General features: G+C 46.8%; 1 protein-coding gene across 1 annotated transcript in view; it reads right to left on the bottom strand.

Moving 5' to 3' along the window:
* Nucleotides 1-26,056, bottom strand: part of TNR (tenascin R) — a 297,381-nt gene that overhangs the window by 57,106 nt on the left and 214,219 nt on the right. Inside the window, exons 3-4 of the mRNA XM_084637752.1 lie at nucleotides 14,534-15,101; nucleotides 7,432-7,908 (exon numbers count right to left, since the gene is read on the bottom strand). Coding sequence (XP_084493878.1) covers nucleotides 7,432-7,908; nucleotides 14,534-15,032 — 976 coding nt within the window. The 5' untranslated portion in view covers nucleotides 15,033-15,101. The remainder of the gene's footprint in view (nucleotides 1-7,431; nucleotides 7,909-14,533; nucleotides 15,102-26,056) is intronic.

Below are 26,056 nucleotides of genomic sequence, written 5' to 3' on the forward strand. Positions count from 1 at the left end.
GTGGACAGGGTATTAGGCTGAGAGCCTGGAGGCCCCATTCTAATTCCAGTTCTACTTCACTTCTCTGTGCCTCTTTCCTTCCATTCCTTTCTGTCATGACCTGTGGCTCTCAAACCTGGGTCTGCAGCGTTCCTGGAGGTCATCACGCTCCAATCCTCCACCCAGTGGTTTACTGGCATCAGTGCGAACTGGGACTTCTTGAAGCCCAGCCCAAATAGAAGGTATGACGTTTCACTCCATATTCTTTATGAAAATATGCTTATGATATGAATATGACATAACTGAGATGTACTTTATGCAGGATAGGTCTTGTAAGATATCATTGGAAAGGTTATAATTTACTGAATGCGATTATCCAATTTGTATGCCTGTATCATTTCTGTATCTGAGTTAGGAATATTGACTATATATCTATATTTCAACTATGCTACTCTGAGCAATGCCCACTGCTAACACCTCCGGTACAACAATGGAAAAGCCAGACAGGGCTGATGGCCCATCAGCGAGGACAATGGACTGTGAAAAGGCTTGGCCTTCCTGTGGACCCTCCATACTGCCACTGACTCGTGATACTACTGTCAGGAAGGAGTTAAAATTCAGCCAGCAGAAAAGACAGAAACTGCTGAGAAGCAAGGACAAAGTTTCTGTCGATACCCCTGATAACTTAGCTCAGCTTATATGGTCAATGCCCGCCCAGTCACTCAGCTCTTAGGACAATGCTAACCTTCCCTTCACAACCCACCGGATGTCTGAAAGCACACATCCCTCCCTGCCCTCCGCCTCTATGGCAAGGTAGCCATAGATGCTTGATGCAATAGGATGACCTCTATATGTATGTACTGTTCCTATTTTTATCTTTGTTTAGGGTTCTCTCTTGATTTGTAACAATGTCTGTCTCTGTATGTACAGATAAATGCAAATGAATTGATAAGAGAATGTATATAACTGGCCACTATGGCACCATATTTTTGAAGCTGCTTGTCAGTCTTCCTGGTACTGTGAATAAACCCCCTTCAGTATTGTCTGTGCTTGCCTGATTCTTGGGGAAAAGAATCTTTTTGCCTAACACCACAGAGTCAGGTGGTCTTGTCACCTAATACTAAACATTACCTGGGACTTCTTGTAACTTTCCACTGCAAGGGACAGGGAGGGTCAAGTTTGGGAAATAAAGGTTTTCAACCTTATGTAAATCCTATTTAAAGGTGGGGAGGAAGGCAAATGGGACTCCTCCTCTCCATGACCTGTCTGCCCAAGAAGAAAGACTGCTAAAGCCACCTGAAGGGAAGGCAGGGAGAGTCCAGACTGAGACAGGGATCCAGTCTGAAAAGGAATATAATTGGAACTCTGAACCACAGAAACTTTGCAACCTGCCTAAAATAACATTTAGGGTGAGAATTTACATTTTGTAACCTGTTTCATAAGTATATTGAGTTTAGCTTGTGTATTTTGCTTTATTTGGTCAGTAATCTGCGTTGTTCTGTCTCTTCTCTCTTATGTTCACCTAAAATTCACCTTTTGTAGTTAATAAATTTGTTTATGATATAACCCAGTTTATGTAATTTTTAACTGGGGGGAGAAAGGGGAAAGAAGTTGTGCATATCTCCCTCCACATTGAGGGAGGGGGTGAATTTCATAAAACCCTCTGGGTTTGTACCCCTTAAAAGGAGTGGGCACCAGAGTGTTGGGGAAAGCTCCTAAGGCTGAATCTTTCCAGAGCGGATCTCTGTCTCTCTGTGCAGCTGGGTGTGGCCCTGCCTGTGCGGTTGGCTGGAAGAGGCTTGTGAGCCTCACCCAGCAAGGCCAGGTAAAGGGGACTCAGGCTGGCAGAATAGGCTGATTCAGTGGCATCCCAGCACATCAGGTAACCTCCCAAAGGGCCCACACCTGTCACAGAAGGCTCTACCCCGATTGATGGAACACAAGAGCTTCTGATTGGCCCATTCCCCCTACTTAAGCCAGAAGGAGGAACAGGGAGTCATCTGTACAGCTGGGTTCCTCTCTGCTTTGGACTGCTCATCCAGTGCTATCTGCTCTTGTCTCTTGACCGTGACTTCCTTGTTTCCTGAATCGGCCTGATTCCTGGTATCTGACTCTTGGTTCCTGATCTTGGCTCCTGACCTCCTGGTTCTGAACCCCGGCTGGCAGGGTAACCTGGCCCCCTGCCCTATACTTAAACACTAGGCGTGGCCGCCTACGTGCCGGCCCTGACACTTTGCCTGCCTTGTCAATTCAATCTCTTCAGGGAAGGGGCTGTATGTGGTTGTCCAATGTGTGTGCAACAGGAACCCAATCTTGGTGGGGCCCCCTCAGTCCTGCAAATAATCAATAATAGTCCTGCACAACGGGAATGTTGTTCAGTAAACAAAAGTCAATGGGACTCTGTGTGTGTGTGTGGGGGGGGCGGAGGGTGTTAAACGGTATGTTATCATGGGGCAAACTTGGGAATGACTCACACTTTGAGAACAACAGTTATTCCAATCCAGTGTTAATAGCACAGAATATGAGGGGGAGGAATTAATGCAATTTCCAGTATATGTATTTTCAAATAAACGCTTTTTAACTATATTGTCACTAGGGAGTATTCCTAACTCAGTGCCCCGTAGTACTGCCCAGCCTCAATCACCCACTGGTTAAATTTTCAAACAAGTGCCCTTGTGGTTTCTCCCATGCTGCCCCTCATGCTTGGAGGAGCTACCTAAAAACATCCACAAAGGTACCTCATTATCTTCCTTCAAATCCCTCCTTAAAACTCCTTCGACCTGAGGCCCACAAAAAACTTGACAAGAGTTAGGCTACTGGTGCTCTTAGTCCACTGCCCATCATTTTGACCGATATTGTCTCATCATTTCTTTTTACTTCTCATCTCTCTGCATCCACCTGTTATCTCTTATTTTATACTTATTGGGAACTCTTTAGGGCAGGCACCATCGTCTTATTCTGTGTTTGCACAGCACCGAGCTATCGTGATACATGGAATTAAAGCTGAGGCAATCAGCTGATGGTGTCATCCTGCTTCTGCTAATTCTTAAAACCCACCTTGGCAGAGTGAGGACTGATGTCTGAGTGCCACATCAGGGTGTGTAATGCTAGTGATGGGACGAGCAGTCAAACCATGATGGCCCTGGACTCTGAAATTCAGATCTGGATGTGACTATTCCCCCGAGTTTGGGGGTGATTGGACTCCAGGCTTTGTTTTGACCTATTGCAGAGGTGCAGCCAGCCATAGATCCTGCTCCAAAGCTGAATGTCCTCAAAGTTTGGAGATACTCACATGCAGGGATTTGCTTTGGGGTCATCTCTCATTATTATCATTAGTAGTGTTGCAGTAGCACCTGGAGCCCTCCTCATGGAGCAGGACCCACTGTGATAGGCCCTGTACAAACACAGACAGTCCCTACCAGGATGAAGGAATTCCTGACCTTGTGCTGGGTTTGCCTTCGAGACAGCTCATTTGCTTGTCATTCAACCACTTTTAATGTAATAGAATCATAGAATATCAGGGTTGGAAGGGACCTCAGGGGGTCATGTCACTCGCTCACAGGTGACTGAGAACCAAGAAGTGTTGCTTTTCATAGAATCCTAGAAATGAAAGTCTGAAAGGAACCTCAAGAAGTTACCAAGTCCAGCCCCCTTTGCTGAGGTAGGACCAAGTCTACCTAGACCATCCCTGACAGGTATTTGTGCCACCTCTTCTTAAAAACCTCCAGTGATGGCAATTCCACAACCTTCTTTGGTAACTTATTCCAGAGTTTAACAACCCATATAGTTAGAACATTTTTCCTAATATCTAATCTGAATATCCCTTGCTGCAGATTAAGTCAATTATTTCTTCTCCGGCCTTCAGTGGATGTGGAGAACAACTGCTCACAGTCCATAGCAGCCCATAACATATTTGAAGACTGTTATCAGGTCCTGTCTCAGTCTTCTTTTCTCAAGACTAAACATGGCCAGTTTTTTTAACCGTTCCTCACAGGTCAGGTTTTCTAAACTTTTTATCATTTTTGTTGCTCTCCTCTGGACTCTCTCCAGTTTGTCCACATCCTTCCTAAAGTGGGCACCCAGAACTGGACGCAGTACTCCATCTGAGGCCTCACCAGTGCTGAGTAGAGCCAGACAATTACCTCCTGTGTCTTACAAACAACCTCCCTGTTATTGATATTAGCCTTTTTTGCAGTTGTGTCACAATGTTGGGTCATATTCAATTTGTGATCCACTATAACCTCCAGATCCTTTTCAACAGTACTCCCACCTACCCAGTTATTCCCCATTTAATAGCTGTGTATTTGATTTTTCCTTCCTCGGTGAAGGACTTTGCACTTGTCTTTACTGAATTTCATCTTGTTAAATTCAGACCAATTCGCCAATAGGTCAAAGTCATTTTGAATTCTAATCTTGTCTTCCAAAGTGCTTGCAACCTCTCCTGGCTTGGTGTCATTTGCAAATTTCATAAGCATGCTCTCCACTCCATTATTCAAGTCATTAATGAAAATATTGAATGCTGCCAGACCCAGGACTGACCCTTGTGACACTCCATTAGATATGTTCAGTGATGAGCTGCCAAAAGCTGAAGAACCGGTTCCTTCAGTCGCTCTGGTTCTTCGGTGGCACTGAAGGACCCGCCGCCGAAGTGCCGCTGAAGACCCAGAGCGACTGAAGGCCCAGCGGCTGAAGTGCCGCCAAAGACCCGGAGCGCCGTCTGGTGAGTAAAAATTGCCTAAAGTTAACCATGTGCTTAAGTGTTTTCTTGTTACAGCATTCAAAAGCTTTCTTATTGCCTCACAGCACACTGTCTGGTTCCTTGTATTCTTTAACAACGGGCTCTAAACCGGCTTCAAAATTTAACAACCGGTTCGCGCAGCTGGTGCGAACCGGCTCCAACTCACCACTGGATACGTCCTCCCCGTTTGACAACTAACCATTGATAACTACTGTTTGAATATGGTCTTTCAATCAGTTGCACACCCACCTTATAGTAATTTCGTCTAGACCGCATTTCCCTAGTTTGTTTATGAGAATGTTAAGTGGAACTGTGCCAAAATCCAGATATATCATGACTACTGCTTCCCCCATACACTATGCCAGTATCCCTGTCAAAGAAGGAATTTAGATTAGTTTGGCGTGATTTGTTTTTGTGAAATTCATGCTGGCTACTGCTTGTAATCCTGTTATTCTCTAGGTGCTTAGAAATTGTTTAATAATTTGTTCCAGTATCTTTCCAGATATTAAGGTTAGGCTGACTGGGTTATAATTCCTGGGGTCCTCTTTGTTTCCCTTTCTAAAGACAGGCACTATGTTTGCCCTTCTCCAGTCGTCTGGGATCTCACCTGTCTTCCAGGAGTTCTCAAAGATAATCACTAATGATTCAGAGATTGCTTTAGGTAGATCCTTTAAGCACCCTAGGATGAATTTTATCTGGCTCTGACGATTTGAACACATTTATCTTTAAATATTCTCGAACCTGATCTTTCCCTATTTTGGCTTGCAGTCCTTCCTTCTTGTTGCTAATATTAATTGTGTTGGGTATCTAGCAAAACAGGCATTAAACACCTGAGCTTTTTTGATGTCATCAGTTATTAGCTCTCCTTCCCCACTCATTATTTTTTGCTTTCAATTGCATTCAATGAAATAAAGAGGCCATATGTGACTGAGAGGGAAACATGCCTTCTTTGGGGCTGCATAAAGCTTCTGAAAATAGTCCTAAACTGCATCCAAAACACCCCTTGTTGGGATTTCCCCTGGAGGCAGCAGAAGCGGGGCTCTGGGAGGTTAACCAGTATTTAAATAATGGCTTTCTCACCCCTCTTTCACCTCCCCCAGTCCCACCCAACCCCATCACATTATGCAGCATTTTTCCTGGTGATCTGAAAAGCAGCAGTGCAGCTGTTAAGGGGCTAAGTGAAAGGAGGAATGGGGCAGATAATGGCAAGTGTAGGGAACGCAGGTCCAGGAAGCAGGCAGTGCAGAAGCAAGAAGAAGGTGGAGGGTAGTGGGGCAGACAGCAGAGCAATAGAGAGGGTTGTGGGCTGGACAGAGGGAATCTGGAGAAGTTGTTGGTTGCTGGCCAGCGCCTGTGTAGCAGCTGCAGCTGTCCTGCCTATACGAAAAAGGAGCAGTATTGCATGTTGGCCACGCACAGCTCAGAGTCCTGGGGAAGAGTGAAAAGGCTGAGTCTCTAGGAGACAGGGCTCTGTGCGTGGCGAGGTTCACCTGTGTAGAAATGCTGCAGCCCTTTCCTCGCTGCTCTGTGACTGATGCACCATTTTAGCTGGGATGAAAGGGTTAAATTGTATCTTGGCAGAGGGGTGCCCAAGCTGCAGGCCCAGAGGGCACTCATTGGGGTGAGCACGTCCTTGTCGTCTGGGACTAGGCAGCTCTGGTGCCTAACTGTATGATTTGGGGAGATGGCAGCCGTGGAAGAGAGATCTGCAGTGAGGTGAATGCATATAAACCTGCAAGCGTCACGTGCCCCCAGTCCAACACCCACATGCTGCTTTCCTGCCGGGAGATGGGAAACTTATGGACAACAAATATGGCATCGCTTTGGTTGGGATGGAGTCTGCTTCCCTTCCCACCCACTCCCCTCATCCCCTGCAGCGCCAGGCCTGCTATCTGGGTGCTTGGCGTGAAATGCCGAACGTAGCTTTTATCCTCTTTCTCAAGTAGCCTGGTTAGGAGAGACAAGTGGAGAAGCACTTTAGATAATGACCCAGATGCTCCTGCACAAAGGGCCAAGGGCAGGTGGTTTCCAGACAGATGGTAATAGCCCCAAGAAGGAGCAGCACTTTACCTTGGCCTTATTGGGTGGACTACAGTTGTCATAGCAACAGCCGTTGGTTACACAGTGATCTTCCCCTGTGATGCTGGCAGAGGGTCCCCATGTGAACCATTGCAACAGCTGTCATGGTCCTTCCACTGGTGTTAGCAGGGGTCCTGAGCAGGAAGGCAGTGCAGAATGCTGGGGCCCAGGTCCCTTGCACAGTGCACAGCATGGAGACCCTGGCTGAGTTAGGGAACTGCGACAAGAGCACGATCGTATTTTTCCTCCCCAAATGAATTACTCTGCAGAAATCACCTCCGGAATGTCTGACGGCTTTGTCTGCGTGAAATGGCCCCATGCCTGGGCATGTGTAGGGCCTGAGTCTCAGTTACTGTGTTCCTGTTCTGGGCAAGGGGAGCTTAAAGCTCTGCCCGTATGCCAGGCTTGGGAAAGGCCCTGATGTAAGTCAGAGCAACATCAGGGCTGCTCTAACTTGTGCTTTGCATCCCATGGCTCCCCATGGGCCCCAGGGAGCAGAGAACAGCAGAAGTGTGTTGCCTTCCTGCCAAGCCAACCCATCCTGAAATACCCCTGATCCACCCACTTCACAAGCAGGCTGAGAGCAGGGCCTACCCTTGCACCAGCTCTGTGCCCGGTAGGGAGGCCACTCCTACCTGCTGAGCAGTCTTGTCCCTTGTAACCTTCCTCACAAGCGCACATCCCCTTCTGGCAGAACCCACGTCCGCTGCAGGCATTCAGGCATCTCAGCTGACCGCAGTCTTCCCCCACATAGCCCTCCTGACAGATGCAGGTGCCATTGGTGCATCTCCCCTTTCCCAAGCAGTCATCGGGGCACCTCAGCTCGCTGCAGTCTTCCCCTGCATAACCTTCTTCACAGACGCACTCCCCGTCCACGCAGAGGCCTCGGGAGCTACAGTCCGTCGGGCAGCGGAGCTCTGAGCAATCGTCCCCACTGTAGTCGTTGTCGCAGATGCACTGGCCTTCTACGCAGATTCCCCGGCTGGAACAGCCCATGGGGCAGTGGGGCTCTGAGCAGTTTTTTCCAGCCCACCCTTCATTGCAGATGCAGCCACAGGACTCCAGGCTAAAGTTACCATGCCCACTGCAGTGGGAGATGTAAGCTAGCTGCCCTGGAATGATCAAAATCAACAAGTCAGCTATCACTAGGGGCTCTATGGTGGGGACAGAGGAATCCCCACAATGGCTGCAGCCACAGTAGGATGATATCCTTCCAATAGTGCTGTAGTTTCATATGGGCATTTGCTGGGGGACATTAATGCTGACAGGAGTAGGAGCCTGATTACACTGTGCATTATTCTCATGCATAACTCTGCCACTTGCAGAGGCAACGCGTGGGGGAAGGCATGCAGGGTCATATGCCCCCCTATTTCTGCCAGGGTTTAGATGACCTGCCATGAGCCCTGTGGCATTCAGCCCGAACCTTTGTCGTGCCTCCCGCCCACTATCAACAGTTATGCGTTGTCTCTATCTGCCAGGACACTTTGGTCTTGACCTGCAGTGCTCCTCCGCTATTTCAGCTGTGGGCTGGTGCCAGTCATGCTGAATTGCCCCCAAGCTGTGAAATTGTTTTTAAGGACATGCTTAAAAGGTCCATTTGGAGCTATGACAAGATGCACTTAACACAATATTCACTTAGGATTATTATATATTATTTGCAAAATTCCGATCTCAGTCCAGGTTTACATTCAAAGGGTTTTGATTTTGGCACAAGTTATGCAGGCCTGGACAAGCATTGCTACTGTGGATGACATTGTGAGATACAAAAAAGCTATTTCTAGTGGTTTCTATGGCCTCTCTGAATCATGTGCAGCTACTAGACCTGCAGGGCTGCAAAACGTTGGACTTTAAGGCCCTAGTCTGCACTGGTGCATGGGTCTGTCAGCACTGAACTTGGTGCAAGATTGGGCCCGAAGTTTGTGGCATTTTTATGTACAGAAAACATGTTACTGGCTGAGAACTGAATCTCTAGTCCATCCTGGGCCTTGGGTAAAGGGGAAGAGAGGAAGGATATCTCTGCCAGGTTGATTTAAAACAAAAGGGTATTTGTTTGAAATTCTCAGGGGGCTGGAGAGCATTAGAAGTAGCCTCCAGGGGAGATGGAATAGTGAGCAGAAGGCAGGTGGAGTGATCAAAGGTGAGTGCTAAGTGCAGTTGTTACACAGCTCTACAACATGCAATTACTACGTAGCTCTGCAGCATATCACATGATTACCATCTCCTACTGGCCACTGGGATTGGGAAAACCTGACCGTAGAAACATTTTATTGGGCTTCAAAATCCGAATAATTTATGTTTCAATGTTTTGCACTCTCTCTCTCCCTCTGTGTGTGCACACACACTTATTGGAAGATTCAGCTTTCTTCCATCTCACTTCACCCTTCTTAAATTGCATGCTGAATTCAACATCCTCACACTGGACGGGTTCTGTGGAAAACATAGTATGTGTTCATGTCATTAAAGACTGTATCATAATGCATATGCACCAGGGGGCTGAATTTAGGTTGCATGGGGAATCTTAATTCTGGCATTGTCTAATTTTTGCACACTTGATTTGCAATTGTAAAGACCTTCTGATGTATTTTTTTAGATGTAATTTCTTAATTTGTTAATAATAAAACCAAACTGAAAAAAACCCTCCAGAAATTCTATAATATGGAACCATATCCACCTCCAGTGTGGGTCATCAGCAGAGTTCCGACCTTTGGATCCACAGCACAGACCTCTACCACATGAGCTAATGGAGTGCCCGATGATGGTAGTAGGCTATTATCTTCTGTGAGAGCTGGCCACCAGAGGGGGATAAGACTCTTAGCCAGGGGTCTTGACAGCTGTTTGCAGTCAGCAGAAGAATGTAGACTCAGGACACCTGGGTTTGATCTGGAGGGGTTGCCCTAGGTTACAGACCATTCTGACCCTCTGTTTCTACCCAACTCCCCCTCCTCAACGCTTGGCTCTTATCCCCAGCCCCTCTGCTGCTATGTAACCCCCCAAAGTACCTGCCCCTATATAACTCCAGCTCCTCCCTCTACCCCTCTACTCTTGTCCAACACCCCCACACCATCAGTTCCTGTCCCCTCTGCTCCTTTTCACCTCCCATCCCCTGGCTCCTGCCCTCTCCCCACTGCATCTAAATACCCCATATCCTCTCCCCCTCCCTCTGCTCCTGTCTGTTCCGCCCCTGGCTCCTGCCCCTCTCCTTCCCACTCCCTGGCTCCTGCAACACCCTCTATCCTGCTGCCTGTCCACCCCATTGGGCTGCTGGGTTGGGGGAATATGTGCCTATATAAGACAAAGCCCCAAATATTGAGACTTTCCCTATAAAATCAGAACATCTGGTCACCTAAGTGCCAGCAATGGGGAGCCAGGAGAGACAGTCTCCCTGCTCTCAGTTCCTGGGCCTGGAACCACAGCTGAGCCCCTTGGTGGAGCTACAATTGCAGGAAAAGTCCTGTGCAGCCCCTGCAGGCCCGGGACAGAGCACGCTCCGCTGTTCTGCAGAGATGGCCCATATGCAGTCTGGTTGGCATGTAGGAACTGTGCAGGGATGGAGCATGCTCAGTGCAGACATAATTTTTGGAGAGTTTAGCTGCCAAACAAGTCTCTGCTTAGTACATGCAAAATGAGATTTTTTTGGAGGCTTGTTGTTTGGCTAAATCTGGGCACATTTTCACAGGGACAGCAAAAGGCACATCCCTGACACCAGGGCAGTCCTGTTACCAAATTTCATGTGCATGGAGGCACTACAGCTTCTCCGTGAGATGGTGGTAAGAATTATTTTACCATGGGCAAAACAACGTATTTTCTCCTAAACTCATTCTTGGAAACGGTTGAACCATTTTACTGAAACTTTTCCAAAATATTCAGCCTGATACAGACACCTGATGTGGAAAATGTCAACCTGAATGGTTGAAGTTTGGCAAAATTATAAGCAAGTGAAAACAGAGTCTTATCATGGAAAATGTTAGGCAATCTTAATTAAAGGTGATGCTATCACCGCCACCTATCATATATATTGCTGACCAACAAACATAGAAGTGGTTGGTTAGAACGTGTGATGGGACCATGTAGGCTATGCACACATTGGGGTGGTGTTCGGATGTTCAGACTCTTGTTAAGTTGTCAGTAGATGAGAGAGGATGCTTGAACAGTTGCCAGAAAGTGGAGGATCATTTATGGAAATGTCTGGCACTGGTGGGGGGATGACCAATTCTTATCTGATTTTCACTGGTGTTAATCAGAGTAACTCCACTGAATTTAAAGAAGTTACTCCAGATCTCCCTGGTGTAGCTGAGATTGGACTGGAGATTCCATAGAGTGATAAATATTTTGTAACTTCATTTGCATACATTATAAATAACCCAAATAGACCTACAACTGTTTTTACAACTAACTCCTTTCATGTTTTATCTCTTGAATTTTATTACTTGATTTTAACAGTGATTATTCAGCACATCAGTTTAATGGTGGAATAGTTTACATTTTATTTTTACCTAATGCAGTTATTAATATGTATGTTTGGATAATGTGTTTGGTGCCAGACCTTCAGCTGGTATAATTTGGAATCGCTTGCTTTGAACTGGGGCAGATTTACACCAGCTGCCGATCTGACCTATACACATTTCTCTATGTGTTGCTGTGTTCTCTCTGTATGACAATGATGTGTGCATATAATCCCCCCTCACACACATAGATCATGAGCCTGATTCTCCTATTATCTATTAATATAACTTTGTTGGCTTCAGTGTCGTTACTCCTGATTTACATTGCTGTGTGACTAAGAGCAGGGTTAGGCTCAGTATAATTATGTATTATGCCGATTATAAAATAACAAGTTAAAAAAAGGAGAAGACATGGGGGAGCAAAGTTTGGGGTTTTTTGATTGTAGCCAGTTCCTGTCTTCCCCCTACACTGGACAGTAGTTTTCTGCACCTGGGATAGGGCTTTGGATACCTTCCGTACGTTGACATTTCCTCCCCTTGAGGAGTTCTCATACGCCCAATTAGAGCGTTCATTTTCTACGCTTCACCATTCAGAGACCCGGATGCATGCTGTTAAGGAGTGTGGCAGAAACTCTTTGAGAAAACATCTCTGGTTCCTCACTCGGTTGAAATTCATTGTATCAACACCCCCCCCCCCCCGTAACCCATTTCCTTACAGCAACCTGCTATTTCCTTGGATTTGAAGAACTGCCTTGTAGAGATGATGAACTGAACTGTGTCTTTTGAAACAGTAACCCTAATGGAAGGGTTACAGAAAGCTTCACAAAGCTTGCGCATTTTGATTCAGATGGAATATTCGGATGCTAGCTTTGTGCCTGCATTAGGAAAGGGTTTGTTTGTCTTTCATGGCAGCTAAAGTTATCTCCTGATATTTTTTTAACTGTGAATTTCATATCCACTCAGGCCTTCTAGGGAGAGGGCAGAGAACTCATTTATTGCTGACTCCTACGCTGCTGTATTGTGTGAAGGGACTACTTCAGAAACCAGTAGATTTTCTCTTCTACCGATCCCATGAAAAGTTACAGAACTGGCCTAACGATTGCTAAGGAGCAGGGGGTATAAAAGACGGACTTGCTGCCTCGTCATCTTGCTAGCACCATGCAGTTGTTTTTTAACCTGGCTTTAGCTGTGGTTGTGACTACGTTTCCGGTGAGAGGACTTGAGCTGCAATGATATCATAAAATGGTTGCTCTTGGCGGGAATCTCTGTGGATTAATCTTGCTGTTCAGTTCAGTTCCAGTTTACCTGTAGCTCTTTAGAATGCTTACAACTTGCTGGTGATACATGGGAAAAGGCCCCGGTGGTTCAGTGTAGAGAGTTAAGGCTAGATTGTGACTTGGATTGCATGCCCATATCGGGGATTAAGCATCCCACTTCCCCACCACTTCCCAACCTTGGATCTGGGATGCATTGTTCTAGGAAGGGAGCAAGCTGGCACGGGTAGGCATGGAGTGGTGAGGAAGGAGCAGGGCCTTGACTCTATCTTCCCACTTACACAGTTTATTGAAGGAGCCTGGGGACATTTGGGATGGAATGAGTGAAGGGACTGGACTCCCATCTCTTCCCAGAAGAGGAAAGTCTTTCTAGGCCAGTAGGGAGAGGTACATTGGTAGAAGGGTGTAGGTCTCGGTCAGGGTACTGGGCCATTGGTGGAGCAGTCGGGGGAAGACCAAGATGCAAAGAGCAATGAAGTTCAGCTCTCTTCTCACCTGAGCAGTGTTTCCTCTGGGTCACTGCTGAATATACTGAAGAGCTTGGAGAAAGCTCAACACTTAATAACCACAGAGTGAGGGCCAGATTCAGTGGTGATGTACATGGCTGGGAAAGTCACATGTAGGGTCTAAACTGGTCAGCAAATGGGCTCAAGTGACAAAGTAGTGTCTGGTAACTTGCACCAATCCAGCAGTTAGCATGAGTGTCCAAAATAGGTGTGAGTGTAACCTACATCAGTTCAATTTCTTGTGGAGAACAAAATCAGTTCTTGGTAAGTGGGCCCAGTTCCATTCTGTTACATGCGGGTAAATCAGCAGGCATTCCACTGAAGCCAATAGCAGTTGCATCCCCTTACACCCTACAGCAGTGGTGGGCAACCTGTGGTTTGCAGGCCGCGCACAGCCTGTCAGGGTAATCTGCTGGCGGGCCGCCAGATAGTTTGTTTACATTTGCATGGCCACCCACAGCTCCCAGGGGCCGCGGTTTGCCTTTCCTGGCCAATGGGAGCTGTGGGAAGTGGCGGCCAGCACGTCCCTGTGGCCTGCTGCTTCCTGCAGCTCCCATTGGCCGGGAACGGCGAACGGTGGCCACTGGGAGCTGCGGGTGGACGTGCAAATGTAACCAAACTGTCTGGCGGCCTGCCAGCGGATTATCCTGATGTGCCACGTGCAGCCTGCAAGCCACAGGTTGCCCTCCACTGCCCTAGGGTTATCTGCTCTTCCTCCACCTTTTGCCTCTGCCAGGCAGGTTACACTCACTCTGCATTATCTGCTGAGTTCCAAATTGATGCACTTTGCCACTTGCACCTATCTTCTGACCAACTTATACACAATATGTAACTTACTTACATTTATATCTGAATTTGACCCTGAGACTTCCATGGGAATTGTACCCACTTTACCAAACTGCACTTGGGCCAGCGACTGAATTTCATTGTTGGTCTAGAAGAAGATATTTCCCCCATGTATAAACATTGACAAATCCATGTTGCAGGTTGGGATGCTCAAGAATCAATGCACCTGGAGACTGAATCTCTTTTTTAGGAGATGAAGAACTGTCACCGCACACACTTAGGAGTTTTACCAGGGGAGGGAGCTTTAAATTCCATTGGGGGCTCCATAGGAACCATGGCAGTTGAGGAGGCCTGGGAGATACCCCGAATCAGCATATTTCCTGAATGCCCTGACCCTGCCTCTCCCCAGTCAGTCCCACCCTCTTTCTTGGCTATGCTGGCTGGCTTTGGGATTCCCAGCAGTGTGGAGACTTGTGCTTTAGTACCCATCTCCTGATGGACTTTCTACCTCCCAGAACCTGTAGCCTAGGTTCTAGCTAGTGAATCTGGCCCTCTTTGTTTAGGTTGATGAGTAATATTGACAGTGCTGAGTATATGCACTGTCGTGGCACCATTAGCAAATGCAAAATTTCCTCCATTAATACTCAAAGTTTCACCCACTCTTAACTCATGCGCCTTCCTCTCTTGAGACTTTAGTCCCCAGCAAGATCTAACAGCATCAGTTACTACCTGTAGCTGCATTTTCTTGGCAGCAATTGGAGTTGCATTGGTCCCGTAGCATGGACACCTCCCTCTCCAGCATCTCAATTCTGCTTTGAAGCTCCTGCATGACCTGCACAGAGGTGAAGCACTTGCAAGCCTGCTTGGGGAGGTTTATCCTGTGGGTGAAGGTGACCTGGCTCTCGCTGTCTGAGGTCTGCTCCGTATATTCCGTCATCCTGTCGTCTTCTGAACTCACCTCCTGGTCAGATGATGCCTCGAGCGCTGATGAGCAGAAGGTGTCCAGGGGGACGTTAATGTTGTATACATGGTTGAAGACCATGGATTGCTCCTTGATAGGCAGGCTGTAGTTGGCAAAGTTGCCTTCCTTGTCCACTACCTGCCTCCTCGTCCGCTCTGTTGTCACCTCTAGCCGGCACTCAAAGGGCTTGAGGACTGATCCCAGCAGGAGCAAGTTGAGACTGATAAGCATGTTCCTCAGGACTAAGTTTTCACTGTCAGCCCCCATTTTCTTGAGCAGAGAAAGCAACTTCTAAGCCAGCCTTGGCCAACAGAGCTGTCTGAGAACCTGGAGACCCTGAACGAGAAGAACATGAATGATATTAGCCTTTAAACGGGACTGCTGTGCTCAGACCACAGGAGGAGTCTTTTGCAGTGCAGCGTAAGGGGCTAGATTCTGCATAGATGTAACCCAGTGACATCCCATTGGCCTCAGTGTGATTGCAAAGGCTGCAAATCACTTGGGATCTCACCCATTGCTGGCAAGGAAATAGCTGTGTTTTTAAGGAAAGGTTAAATGTGAGTCATCAGCTGTCGAGATGGTGCAGTCTAATAATGCGCTAGCCTTTTGTAGCTGGAAGCCTTACGTCACAACTGAAGGACCAAATTCTGGCTGCTTGGGGTGTAAACCAGAGCAGAATTTGTCCTGTCATGCATTTGGCCGGCTCAACAAGAATCCAGTCCTCACATTCGTCTGTCTCATCACCAAGGGCCTGATCTAATGCCCATTGAGGTCAATGGGGGTCTTTCAGTGAGCACTGGCTCTGGCCCCAACAGCTGGATCCTGCAAGGTGCTTAGCACTTCTGAGGTGGTGCTCAGGACCTTGAAGGGCTGGACCAACGTCTGGTGCAGTTTGCCGATACTGGAAGTCTTTGTTCATGTGAAAGTCCATAGACTGGAATAGAAGGGCGATGGCCGTTCCTGGCTGAGGCATACTGGGAGGCCGGTTGGTAACCAGCTGCCAGAGTGATGCTGTCTGGTTTATACTCGGTCTCATTTAGCCAGGCGATCAGTACCTCACTTTTGTGAGCTGTCATACACCCCCAGGGTGGAATCTGGGCCCACTGAAGTCAGTGCAATTAAATTCAATGGGGACAGGATTTCACTCAAAATCTTTACACAGGGACATGAAAATTTTGCATCTTACTTGGTTGATTTTTTTTTGGTACTGAAATGGTTCATTTGGTAGAAGCACATCATCTACTCGCTAATATATTTGGGGGATAAATTCCCAGATGGGAACCTATTCCGGATGCACTAACAAATACAATACGGGAGGGGAAAAAAGGCTTAAAAGCATGGGTGGTGAGTACACATGTTCTCATATCAGTATGGTATCTCAAATGGCATTTCATGCCTCAGAAACTGAGCACTAGATTGCCAGGTTTAATTCAGTGGCTGTAGTAACACTGTTAAATTAGACTGTACAGTATTAAGTTTGTTTAGGTTTATGTTCTGGACAGACCAATATCTCCTGTTGAAGTCATTTCATCCCCTACCTGTGCCCTGGATTATGTGGTAAAGTGTCTTTATTTGGAACAAGACAACTTTTCGTTTTCTTATTGATTTGTGGTCTGCAGGTGGTAATCCCAACTCTAAGGGCCACACTTATCCCTGGTATAAAATCACTGACTTCAGTGGATTTGCCCAGGGATGAATTTGCCTCTAGAACTCTTGCTGGAACTATTGTGTGTTGACCAATGGTTAACTCCATCTGTTCTGCTTTAAAGAATTGCTGCTTTACATAGCAGAGAGGATGAAACCAGCAGACTGGCAGGACTGCAACTGTGAGCCCAAGGACTCTAATTGTTTCTGGTGCATCAGAAAGGACAATTTGATTGCACATTGGTTACCAGCTGCCAATCTGTTTGTCTTGCATTTTGTTTTCATTGGATCATTAGTTTATGGTTTGTGTCGTATAATTAGAGTGCAGTTGTTTGGAGGAAGGAGAGTTTAGCAGTAACAGCAGGAGCTGAGAGACAGAATTGCTGCAGTTTGTATTCAGTTCTGTCACTATCTCACTTTGTGTGTACATGGGGGGCAATTCACTTTGACCTCCTTGTGCCTCAGTTTACCCACCTGTAAAAGAGGGATGATAATAAAGGCTAGCTCGAAATAGTTTATCTTATTTTTGTGCCCCTCCCCCTCTTTTGTTCTGGGCAGCTGTAATCATAGTGTTTTTCATTACAGCTTGGTGGGAAACTTTCCCCCCATCCCATGATAATTTGAGATATTGAAAAAATTTCCTATCTGAAATTGGGACCAAAAGCAGAAATCTTGAACGGTTTTTATGAACCAAATCCAAAACAAAATTTCAGTTCACATCAATCACAACATTTCATTTCAGTAATTTCTAAATGCTTCATTTCTAAATGCTTCATTTTGATTTGGACTATTTTTATTTATTTATTTATTTTTTACTATAATTAGCTTACACTTCAAAATGAAAAGTCATTTTGAACTGGAAAATTGGAATTTTTCATTTAGAAAATGTTGCGACAAAAGATTTTGACAATTTAAAAACTTTTTTCCCAGAAATATTTTTTAGTTGAAAAACTTCAAAACAGATCCTGTCCCGTGACAAGTTTCGGTTTCAATCAATTGGCATTTGCAATTGAAAAAACGTTTTATTGAAAAATTCTTGACTGACTCTAGTTATTCATCTAACCTCCCTGGGGGCTTGTAAGGCTTGAATTAATTAACACTGGTAAAATGCTCATGGTTCTTTGTTAAAGGGTTCAACAGAAATGCAAAGTATTATTGAATTTTAGCATCGTTTCCTGTAGTAATTACTACGAATATAGACTGAAGTCAGTGGAAATATGGGTGATCAACTGGAGCTCAGCACTTTTCAGGATTGTGGCCTAATAATTTTTAATATAAAAGATGATGTTTTCAAATATTGCAAAGTGACTTAGGTGTCTTGCTCTCATTGAACGTCAATGGCTAGATGCCGAAACCTAGATGCTGAAATCCTGCAGGCCCTTTTGAAAATATTACCCAACGTCTCTCCAGTCTGCTCCTTCCTGCTGCCCCACCACCATTAGGGAATAACAAGCACTTGGCACGTAATTGAGGTACAGTAATAAATACTCTGTAAAGCATCATAAAATATACAGTATAAAACAAACAATTAAAAATGTCAGTGGAACATCACAAACAAGAAAAAGGAAGGAAACAAAAGAAGATAGATTTCATGGCAAGTGTGGATATGTATCCAAGGGCAGGAAATGGCCTGTTGAGTTAACCCTAATTAATTACTTATGTCAACCAGGGTCTGAATGAGCTCTACCCTGACATTGACTGATGAACTGGGAGGGAAAGACCCCATAGGGCAAAAGACTTTGCATAGACCCACCTACTCTGCCTTGATGACGGGCAGAGTGATCAACCTGATCAGTTTTGGCTGTTCTGGGTTAAAATTCACATTCGTCTTGAATGCAGGGTTAATGGGTTGTTGTTAGCTTACGGTACGACTAAAGGGCAGCAGAACTGTACTTACCATGCCCTAATTGAGGGGGGTCACCCTCGCTGTAGCCCACTTGCTAAGCAGGAGATAGTGATGCCAATCCAGGTACAAGTCAGAGGGGGTGGGGGAGAGGTGTTCCTCCTTGGTGGTGTGGGCTCTGTTTAAAGCGGCATGGATACCATCTCCTCCTCTCCCTCCTCTGTTTAAAGGTAAAGCCGATCAGACTCAATTTAGAGGCCTTGTTCGCTAGGGCTGAAATCACTGATGAGTAGCACTAGGGGGCTGAACCTTAGACCTTGTTGGGAACAGTGTAGCAGAGAAAGACAACGTGGAGGATGCAGCAGGCACAGCACAGCACAGCAGCGGTAAGCGGTGGCAGGGGTGAGCAGCAGCAGCAGCGAAGACCCTGCTTGGCCCCCATTTCGGGGTGGGAGGTGAATGCACCCCTGAGTTCTGGGACCTTGCTGACTTCGGACAACCAGCTGCCAGTGGGGTGCAGAGGAGGGAAAGGGGAGTGGCATGTTAAAGGGGCACCTGTCCACTGGACTTTCAAACCACAAAGTGGGAAACCGAGCCAAAGGACTGCTGGCCAAGATACGGTGGGATGGGTGTTTCCTTATGGCTTACGTACTTTTGAATCATTGTTGAGGTGGTTTCCCAAATTAATGCTGAATTCCCGCTCCCTTGGAATAAAAGTTTTCTTTTGTTTGTGAGTGAGGAAGTATTGCCTCTGAGAAGCACCCCCAGGTGGTGTTTAGTTTGCCAGATTTCTGGGTGAGAGCTCAAGCCAGTTCTGTTTTGTGATGTTAAAAGGAACCCCTAGGTATTGAACCTGGCCATGCTGTTGCCGACACCACCTGGCAGACGGGTTACATTTAAATTAACCATAACTTTGTGCTTAATCTTTGAAGGTGGGTTGGACATTTATATGGATCTCAAGAATATCCAGAGGTGTTACAGTTAATGCTGACAAAAAGAGTACTGGGAAAGAGATTAAACCTCATCTTGTCAGTGTTTAAACCAATCTCTATCAGGGATTAGGAGGAGATCTTCATGGGGGGGGGCAGATCACTCCCACATCTGCCTACTGCAGAGTTTCTAGCACCTTCTTCTGGAGCATCTGCTGCTGGCCACTTTTGGAGACAGGATCCTGGCAACTCCTATGCTCTTTATGCAGCATCTTCCATCTGGGAGTCTCAAAGTGCTTGGCAGTGATCAGTGATCCATTCTCCTGTGCAGTAGATAGCATCTCCATTTTAAATGGGGAAACAGGCATAGAGAAGTAAATGGCAAACATTGCCAGTGTGTGAGACTAAAGCTGGGCTCCTCAGCTCACGTCCTCCAAGGTACTTAGGTGTCTAACCCCCATGGACAGCTAAACACCTTTGAGGATCTGAGCCTTACATTTAGGTGTCAACTATGGATGTAGGAGCTGAACTTTAGGCACCAGGGTTGAAAATGTTGGCCTCAGTGTCTTGCCTCAAGGCCAGACAGCTAGTTTGTGGCAGAGCTAGGAATAGAACCAAGTTCCCCCGACTCCTGAGCCCCTGCTTTCTCCATCATACACAGCGTTCACATCAAGGACTTTGCTCACCTTTTTTAAACTACAGATCTGAAGCTTGGGAGTGTGTTGGATCCAGGTTCTTTGTTTGCCCTGTTAAAGATGAGGGCCACTGGAATTGGAATCTGCATCTCGGAGTAGATATCCTAACACCCCCCAAAGTTCCAGGGCTGTTGGGTTTGGTGTATGGGTTTGTGCCCATCTCTAGTGTTAACAAAATCCTTTGTAGTGTTTTGAGGACCAAATGCATCTGAACCTCCTTGGGGCTCTCTCTTATTGCTGACTCCCACAAGTGGTTGAACTGCTTTGTTTAGCTGAATGCCATGAGTTCTGGTGATCAGTTGGCTCTGAAGCTCCAAGTGAACTTAGGTGGTGCCATCCCAGGCAGACCAGGACAAACAAAGGATCTCATGTGAGCCTAAATGCAGCTCTTTGCATTTCTATGCCTCTATTCCTTTCAAGCAATCTTGTGACTGTTGAACCGCCTCCTGAGAGCCCTGCTACAGTCCTTGAACCTTTGTCTGTTGGTGCTGTGAACTATTATTGGATTACATTGGATAGTGTTTGTAGCATGGGTCACTTTCAAGGTGGAAACTGTTTTGTTTCCAGGTGGAAAATAGTAGGCCTGATCATCTTCGTGTGTCTATTGGTTTTACACCCATGTAACTACAATTGACCCTGATTCTCCATTGGCTTGGACTCGTATGCACCACAGGGAGCATTTTCCACTTGCATTGCACTCAGGTTGCGCTGGTGTAAGTGATGAGGCAAGGTGCAGGGCAATGGGGAGGCAGGCCCATTGACGTGCATTTGTGTTGCTCCTGACTTACAGAGCTGTGAGAGTGCAAACAGGTCTTTGTGTTCTAACAATCAAAACTCAGTAGGGCGATATAGCGTAAGGGCACGTTGAAAAAGAGACGGCTGAGCTGCTGCACCAGCCCTCCTGAGTTAATCCAGAATTTGGCCAAGGAGGCAGAGTTCCCACCCAAATCCAGATGAGGCTTAATCTACAATTTGGCATTGGGATTGAAGACTGAATCCAGGTGAAGGTTCAGGTCCAACCCCAATGGTACATATCACTGAACCCTAAATTGTGCTCCCCCGTCCTGCCTGCTGGTTCCAACCTGGCTACTGGGCCAGAAACCAGCAGATGGGTGGTGGCTGAGGGGCAAACATGCATCTGGGAGGATGGAGGAGGCCTGTTAGTGGTGAGGCTGGTCTGGTAGCAGAGCGAGTGCATGTGGATGGATGAAGGAGAGAGGGTGACAGCCAGCTTATGGCACTCTGTCAGGGGTTGCAAGAGGTTAGGGAGGCTGGGAATGATCTTGGATCTGGTTTTGCAAGGGAACGAAGAGCTGCGAGGAAAGGTTGTTTTTTTTTCTGGGGGGCTGGGATCTGAAGATAGGAATGCTGGTCCTCACTGTAATTCCCTCATCTGACCTCCTCGAAGCCTTGCAATGCCGAGGAACTGAAAACGAGCAGACTCATGCAAACAGTGCTCCCCACACTTTGCCTAGCCAATCAATCAGAGAGTTGCTCAGCTGTGCATGGTGTTGCCAACACCAGTCATTCAGAAATCATGAACCAGGCCTCAAAACTCGAGATAATTTTTTTAAAAAAAGGGTTGGGTTCATTGAATTTGTCTTCTGCTTTCTGGGTGCGTGCAGGTCACATTTCCAAGCTTCTCTTCATAACCACAACAGCTAGAAACTCAATTGCTTATTAATGAAATCCAAGAGTCTCACATAATCCCCTAACTTTAAAAAAAGCACCAATATTAGGAGGTTCAGGAGAAAATAATGAGAATTGGCAACACTGTACACTGTGCGTACCAGCAAGGGATGGAGCCAGTAGCCTTGTGGAGCCTTGTGACCCAATTGACAGGCCACTGTTCTCGGAATTGTACCGGAGTGATGTGCCCATGGAGACGCTGTGGGAAAGGAAGCAGAGCACAAATTCATCTGGAACTCATTTGCCAATCCGGACTGGGGACTGTTATCGAAGTCTGAGCTCTACCAGTAATTGCCAGTGCAGTAATCACGTGACATTGCCCTATATTATTTATAACTATTTTTGTGCCTTGCACCTTATCTTTGTTTCCCTTGGGAATGGCAGCACATATCCGCCTCTCCCCTCTGACCCCTCCCCCCCGTAAATACCTGTTTACTGCTTTGTCTCTCTCATATTGCTATGACGTGCCTGAAAGCATAACTGTTCAGCCGCCTCTTCAGCATTTACAGGGTTGTTATCGTATATTATCCAAATATGTCTGTTGTGCTTTCCCTTCCCTTGCTTGGTGCATGCTGCCTGTGGCTACCAAGCATGCACATGGGCACACGTTAGTATAGTTCCTTTCTTTCTTAATGTTCCCTGGAAAAGCAAGAAAAATCTATTTAATTCAGACCTGATGTCAGTAGATCCAGCCTCCATGGATGTCTCAGGCCAAATTCCCTAGTGCAAGTGACACATCAGGTGTACATTGGCCAGAAAATGGGAGTCAGTGGTGTAAACGGCAAAGAGGCAGTGTGAACTAGTGGGTAGGACACTGATCTAGGTGTCAAAGAGCCTGTTTCCTTTTTCCCAGTGCTGCCACTCACCTGCTGGCAAGTACTTCCTCTCTTTTTAGCTCACTTGCCCTTCCCATCCTTTGCCTATTTACAGTGCAAGCTCCTCAGGCGTTTGTTAGATTGTAAACCCCCACTATGTGTTTGTTCATTGCCTAGCACAATGGGGCCCTGATCTCAGCTGGGGGCCTCTAGGCGTTATGGTAATACAAGTCATAGGATCAAAGTAGTGTATCTTGCACCCATTTAGTATTCAGTGGGTGTAGGAAATGACCACAACTCACACAGCAATGGCAGAATTCTACCCTCACTTATGCTCCATGTGACATTGTGGAAATCTACAGAGAGGAAATGAAGGTCAAATTTTACTACAAGGAGGTGGGTGGGAGAGGTAGCAGTTATGACTGGGCACAACTCTTATTGACTTTACATTGTGCTTGCTAATACCTGGGTGAATTTGGTTTCCCCTGGATCTGAACTTCATTATTTGGACCTAGCTCTATCAAGTGGGTCCCAACTGGAAGTTCTTAACACCCTCAGACTTCACTGAAGTTTAGATCTAGGTCCAAACGTCTTGGCTCAGCTTCATATCTAGTGATGAGCAGCATGCATTTCCACCCCTGTTCATGTGGAACCAGGATATCTCAGCCTACAGTAGCACTTTCCCTGCATTTTACAGTGCCTTCTCCTCACTGGTGGTCTTTGATTCCTCTTGTTGGTAGCTGGTCGCTTACTACTGGCCACCGCTGTCACAAAGAGCTCAGGTGCTGCTGAACCTGAGATGTCTGCTACCAACTCTGTGACTGAAGAGCCTCCACCTTGACCTGACCCTGGGAGGTGCCCATCTCAGAGCGTTGCAGTTCTCTAACCTCCTTTCCTGGCGTCCTTGGAGACACCTCAAAAGAAAATCCGCGCTCTTGCACTCAGCCTCCCCAGGAGTGAAACTCTTGAGCTTTCCTCTTTCGCTTGATCTCAACTTTGTTTGCCAGCGTTACTTGGAGGTGGGAAGGTGCTTTCTATAATTAGTGTGTTCGCTAGGTAGTCTCCTATATCTTTGGGGTCTCTAGTGACTCCACAGTGGCCTCACGGACCCTGGGAGAGAAGTTTCTCCTTGGCAATGGCTGGCAGCGGTGGGAGGAGCCCAGGGACTCATTAGTGCCCGTTGCCTTTGATGGACTTGTGTTTGTTAGAAACTAACTACTTGCTCTTTGGACCTCTCTGCCTTTTGTGTGGGAGTGGAAGATGTAGGGTGGTAATTGTGACTCTGAGCCAGTTGTACAAAGCCAGGCTGGAACGTCGAATAAAACCTCATTGAAGGATTATAGACATGGCTTAGATGTGTGAATATAAAATTGCCCCTGCTCTTCTCGCTGGAGGAGAATTCAGTCTGGTTCAATAGGAACACAAGAGTTGGTCAGAAGAGCAAACAGAAATCCACCAGCTGAGGAAATGAGAGAGGGAGAGAGAGGCAGATGAAAGACTGAGATATGAAAGAGCGAGACTAACAAAACAAGAATATAGTGGCTAGATGGATAGACACAGTAGAGAGATAACTGATGCAGGACAGAGATTACTAACTAATGACCATAAGCAGGTCAGATAGTTAATGCCTGTATCAACTAGAGAAAGCGACAGAGTAATTTGACAGACTGATACAGTCGAAATCTGTGCAACCTCATTGATCCAATCCTCCTTATCAATATAATTATCACAGCAGATGTCAGCAGGCAGGGGACGATGGCCTGTAGTAATTTATAAGCAGCAGATAATAGGATCTCTCATAATTCCAATGGAATACAGTGTTAATGAGGTGGACTGGGGGCGCGGCAGAGTCAGCGGGATTGCCAGAGCCAGCACGGTTTATATCACTCTTGCTGAGTTCTTGCTGCCTAATGAGATGTGCTTGGCACTGAGCTGTGATCTTGGCCCATCCCCTCCCGCTTCCTGAAAGCGTCGTCGTCCTCTTTTCCCCCACGCTGCAGGTATTTCAAAGGGGAACAGAAAGGCACTCGTACCTCACCAGCTTCGTTATGCCAGCAGACAGACAAGAACTTTCACACACTCTCGACCCTAGAGATGAGCCATGTTTCTGTTGTGACCCACCTTCACCACTGGCTGTTCTAGTCACTTGGGACCAGATCCTGGGCTGCAGCGTGTCTGCTTTGCACCATGTCACCGACTGAGTTTGGCCTTAACATTAGTGTAACCAGCCACAAGAGGATCGCTCAGTGTAACAGCCATCCTCCATACCCCCCTCTGTTGTTGGCGTATCGGGTGCGACCAAAGCGAAGGTGGGAGTGGCCAGGCTATGTGTGCATGGTGCTGACCCCTGACTTGGGCCTTTGTTAGCAGCTGATGTAAGTTATAGCAGCTGTCTGATTGCTTCAGTACCCCAGGAACCCAGCTGGCCCCGAGATCAGAGAATGTACTCCTTTGCGCTGCATGAGCCGGGACTGCAGCCAAGGAGAAGGCTAGTGGTGGTTTTTAGCTTTCCAAGTAAAAATGCTGAAGGAAGCGCCACCTTCTGCTATGTATTTATTTATTTATTTCTATAAATGGAATCATTTTAAAAATGGGTTTCTCCATTTGCTCGCCTGCCCTCTCAGGCTGAGCAGGCCGATAATTGCAGCGGCTGGGGGTGGAATGCGATTGTGTTGTCCCCATTGTGTCAGCAGAGAGATTTCCATAAGAAGCCAGGTCTCTCCTCTCCTCCCTCAGCAAGGAATGGTTTTCACGGGGCTTGTCATATGTCAGAAAAAGCCCAGAGGGCAGGAATTTGCCTGCAGGGAAAGGTTCAGCAGTTGAATGTATTTTGGTTGGAAATGATAGGTAAGGGGATGTGCTCAATGGTTTTAGGGATCCTACGCTTCCTGATCTAGCCCCAACTCCTGGAAATGTCTTGCCAGTCCTGTAGGAATTTTGTTTAAATCTGGGTAGCTAATGTGTTTGAAGTACTATTACGTGAAGAATCCGAAAAGTTAACAGCTGAGTTTGTGGAGAGTAAGGCTTGGTCTGCACCACTAACCTGGACACCCTGAAGCCAGGGCTATGTCGACGAAACGGCTTCTCCTATCGACATAGCTACTGCCTCTCGGAGAGGTGGAGCACCTACGCTGATGGGAGATACTCTCCCGTTGGCACGGGAAGCGTCTTCACTAAGCACGGCAGCTGCACCAGCGCAGCGCTGTAAGTGTAGACAGGTCCTGAGTGATCATACCCTGAGGGTACGACCCTGTTGCCACCACAGTAGCCTTAGGCTGGTGTTACATATACTGCCCTCCTCGAACCAGGAGCCCAAAGCCCTGAGCTCAGAGCCTTGGAACCCAAGTCCCTCAAACGCAAAGGTCGGACCTGGCTTCCCATCTCGATCCAAAGCTTTCTCACGTGGGCCATGCTCTGCGGAGACCCAAAATGGGGGCAGCTACAAAGTGTTCACTTTGGGGGTTTAGTCACAAAACTCTGTGACCTCCCCCTCCCCCCCCAAAAAAAATCACAAATTTTTAATTTAAAAAAAATTCAGTTGAAAATGTAGAAAATGAAAAAAACCAGGTTGCTGGGGAGCACAAAGCACTCACAACGCTTTGGAATTCGCCAACCCCCCCCTCCACCAGTGCTAGGGGGCTCTGTGCGTACCAAGGGTTTCCCCCGTTTCAGCTGT

The sequence above is a fragment of the Lepidochelys olivacea genome (assembly GCF_965140295.1).
Source record: "Lepidochelys olivacea isolate rLepOli2 genome assembly, chromosome: 8".
In the NCBI taxonomy this organism is placed as follows: Eukaryota; Metazoa; Chordata; order Testudines; family Cheloniidae; genus Lepidochelys; species Lepidochelys olivacea.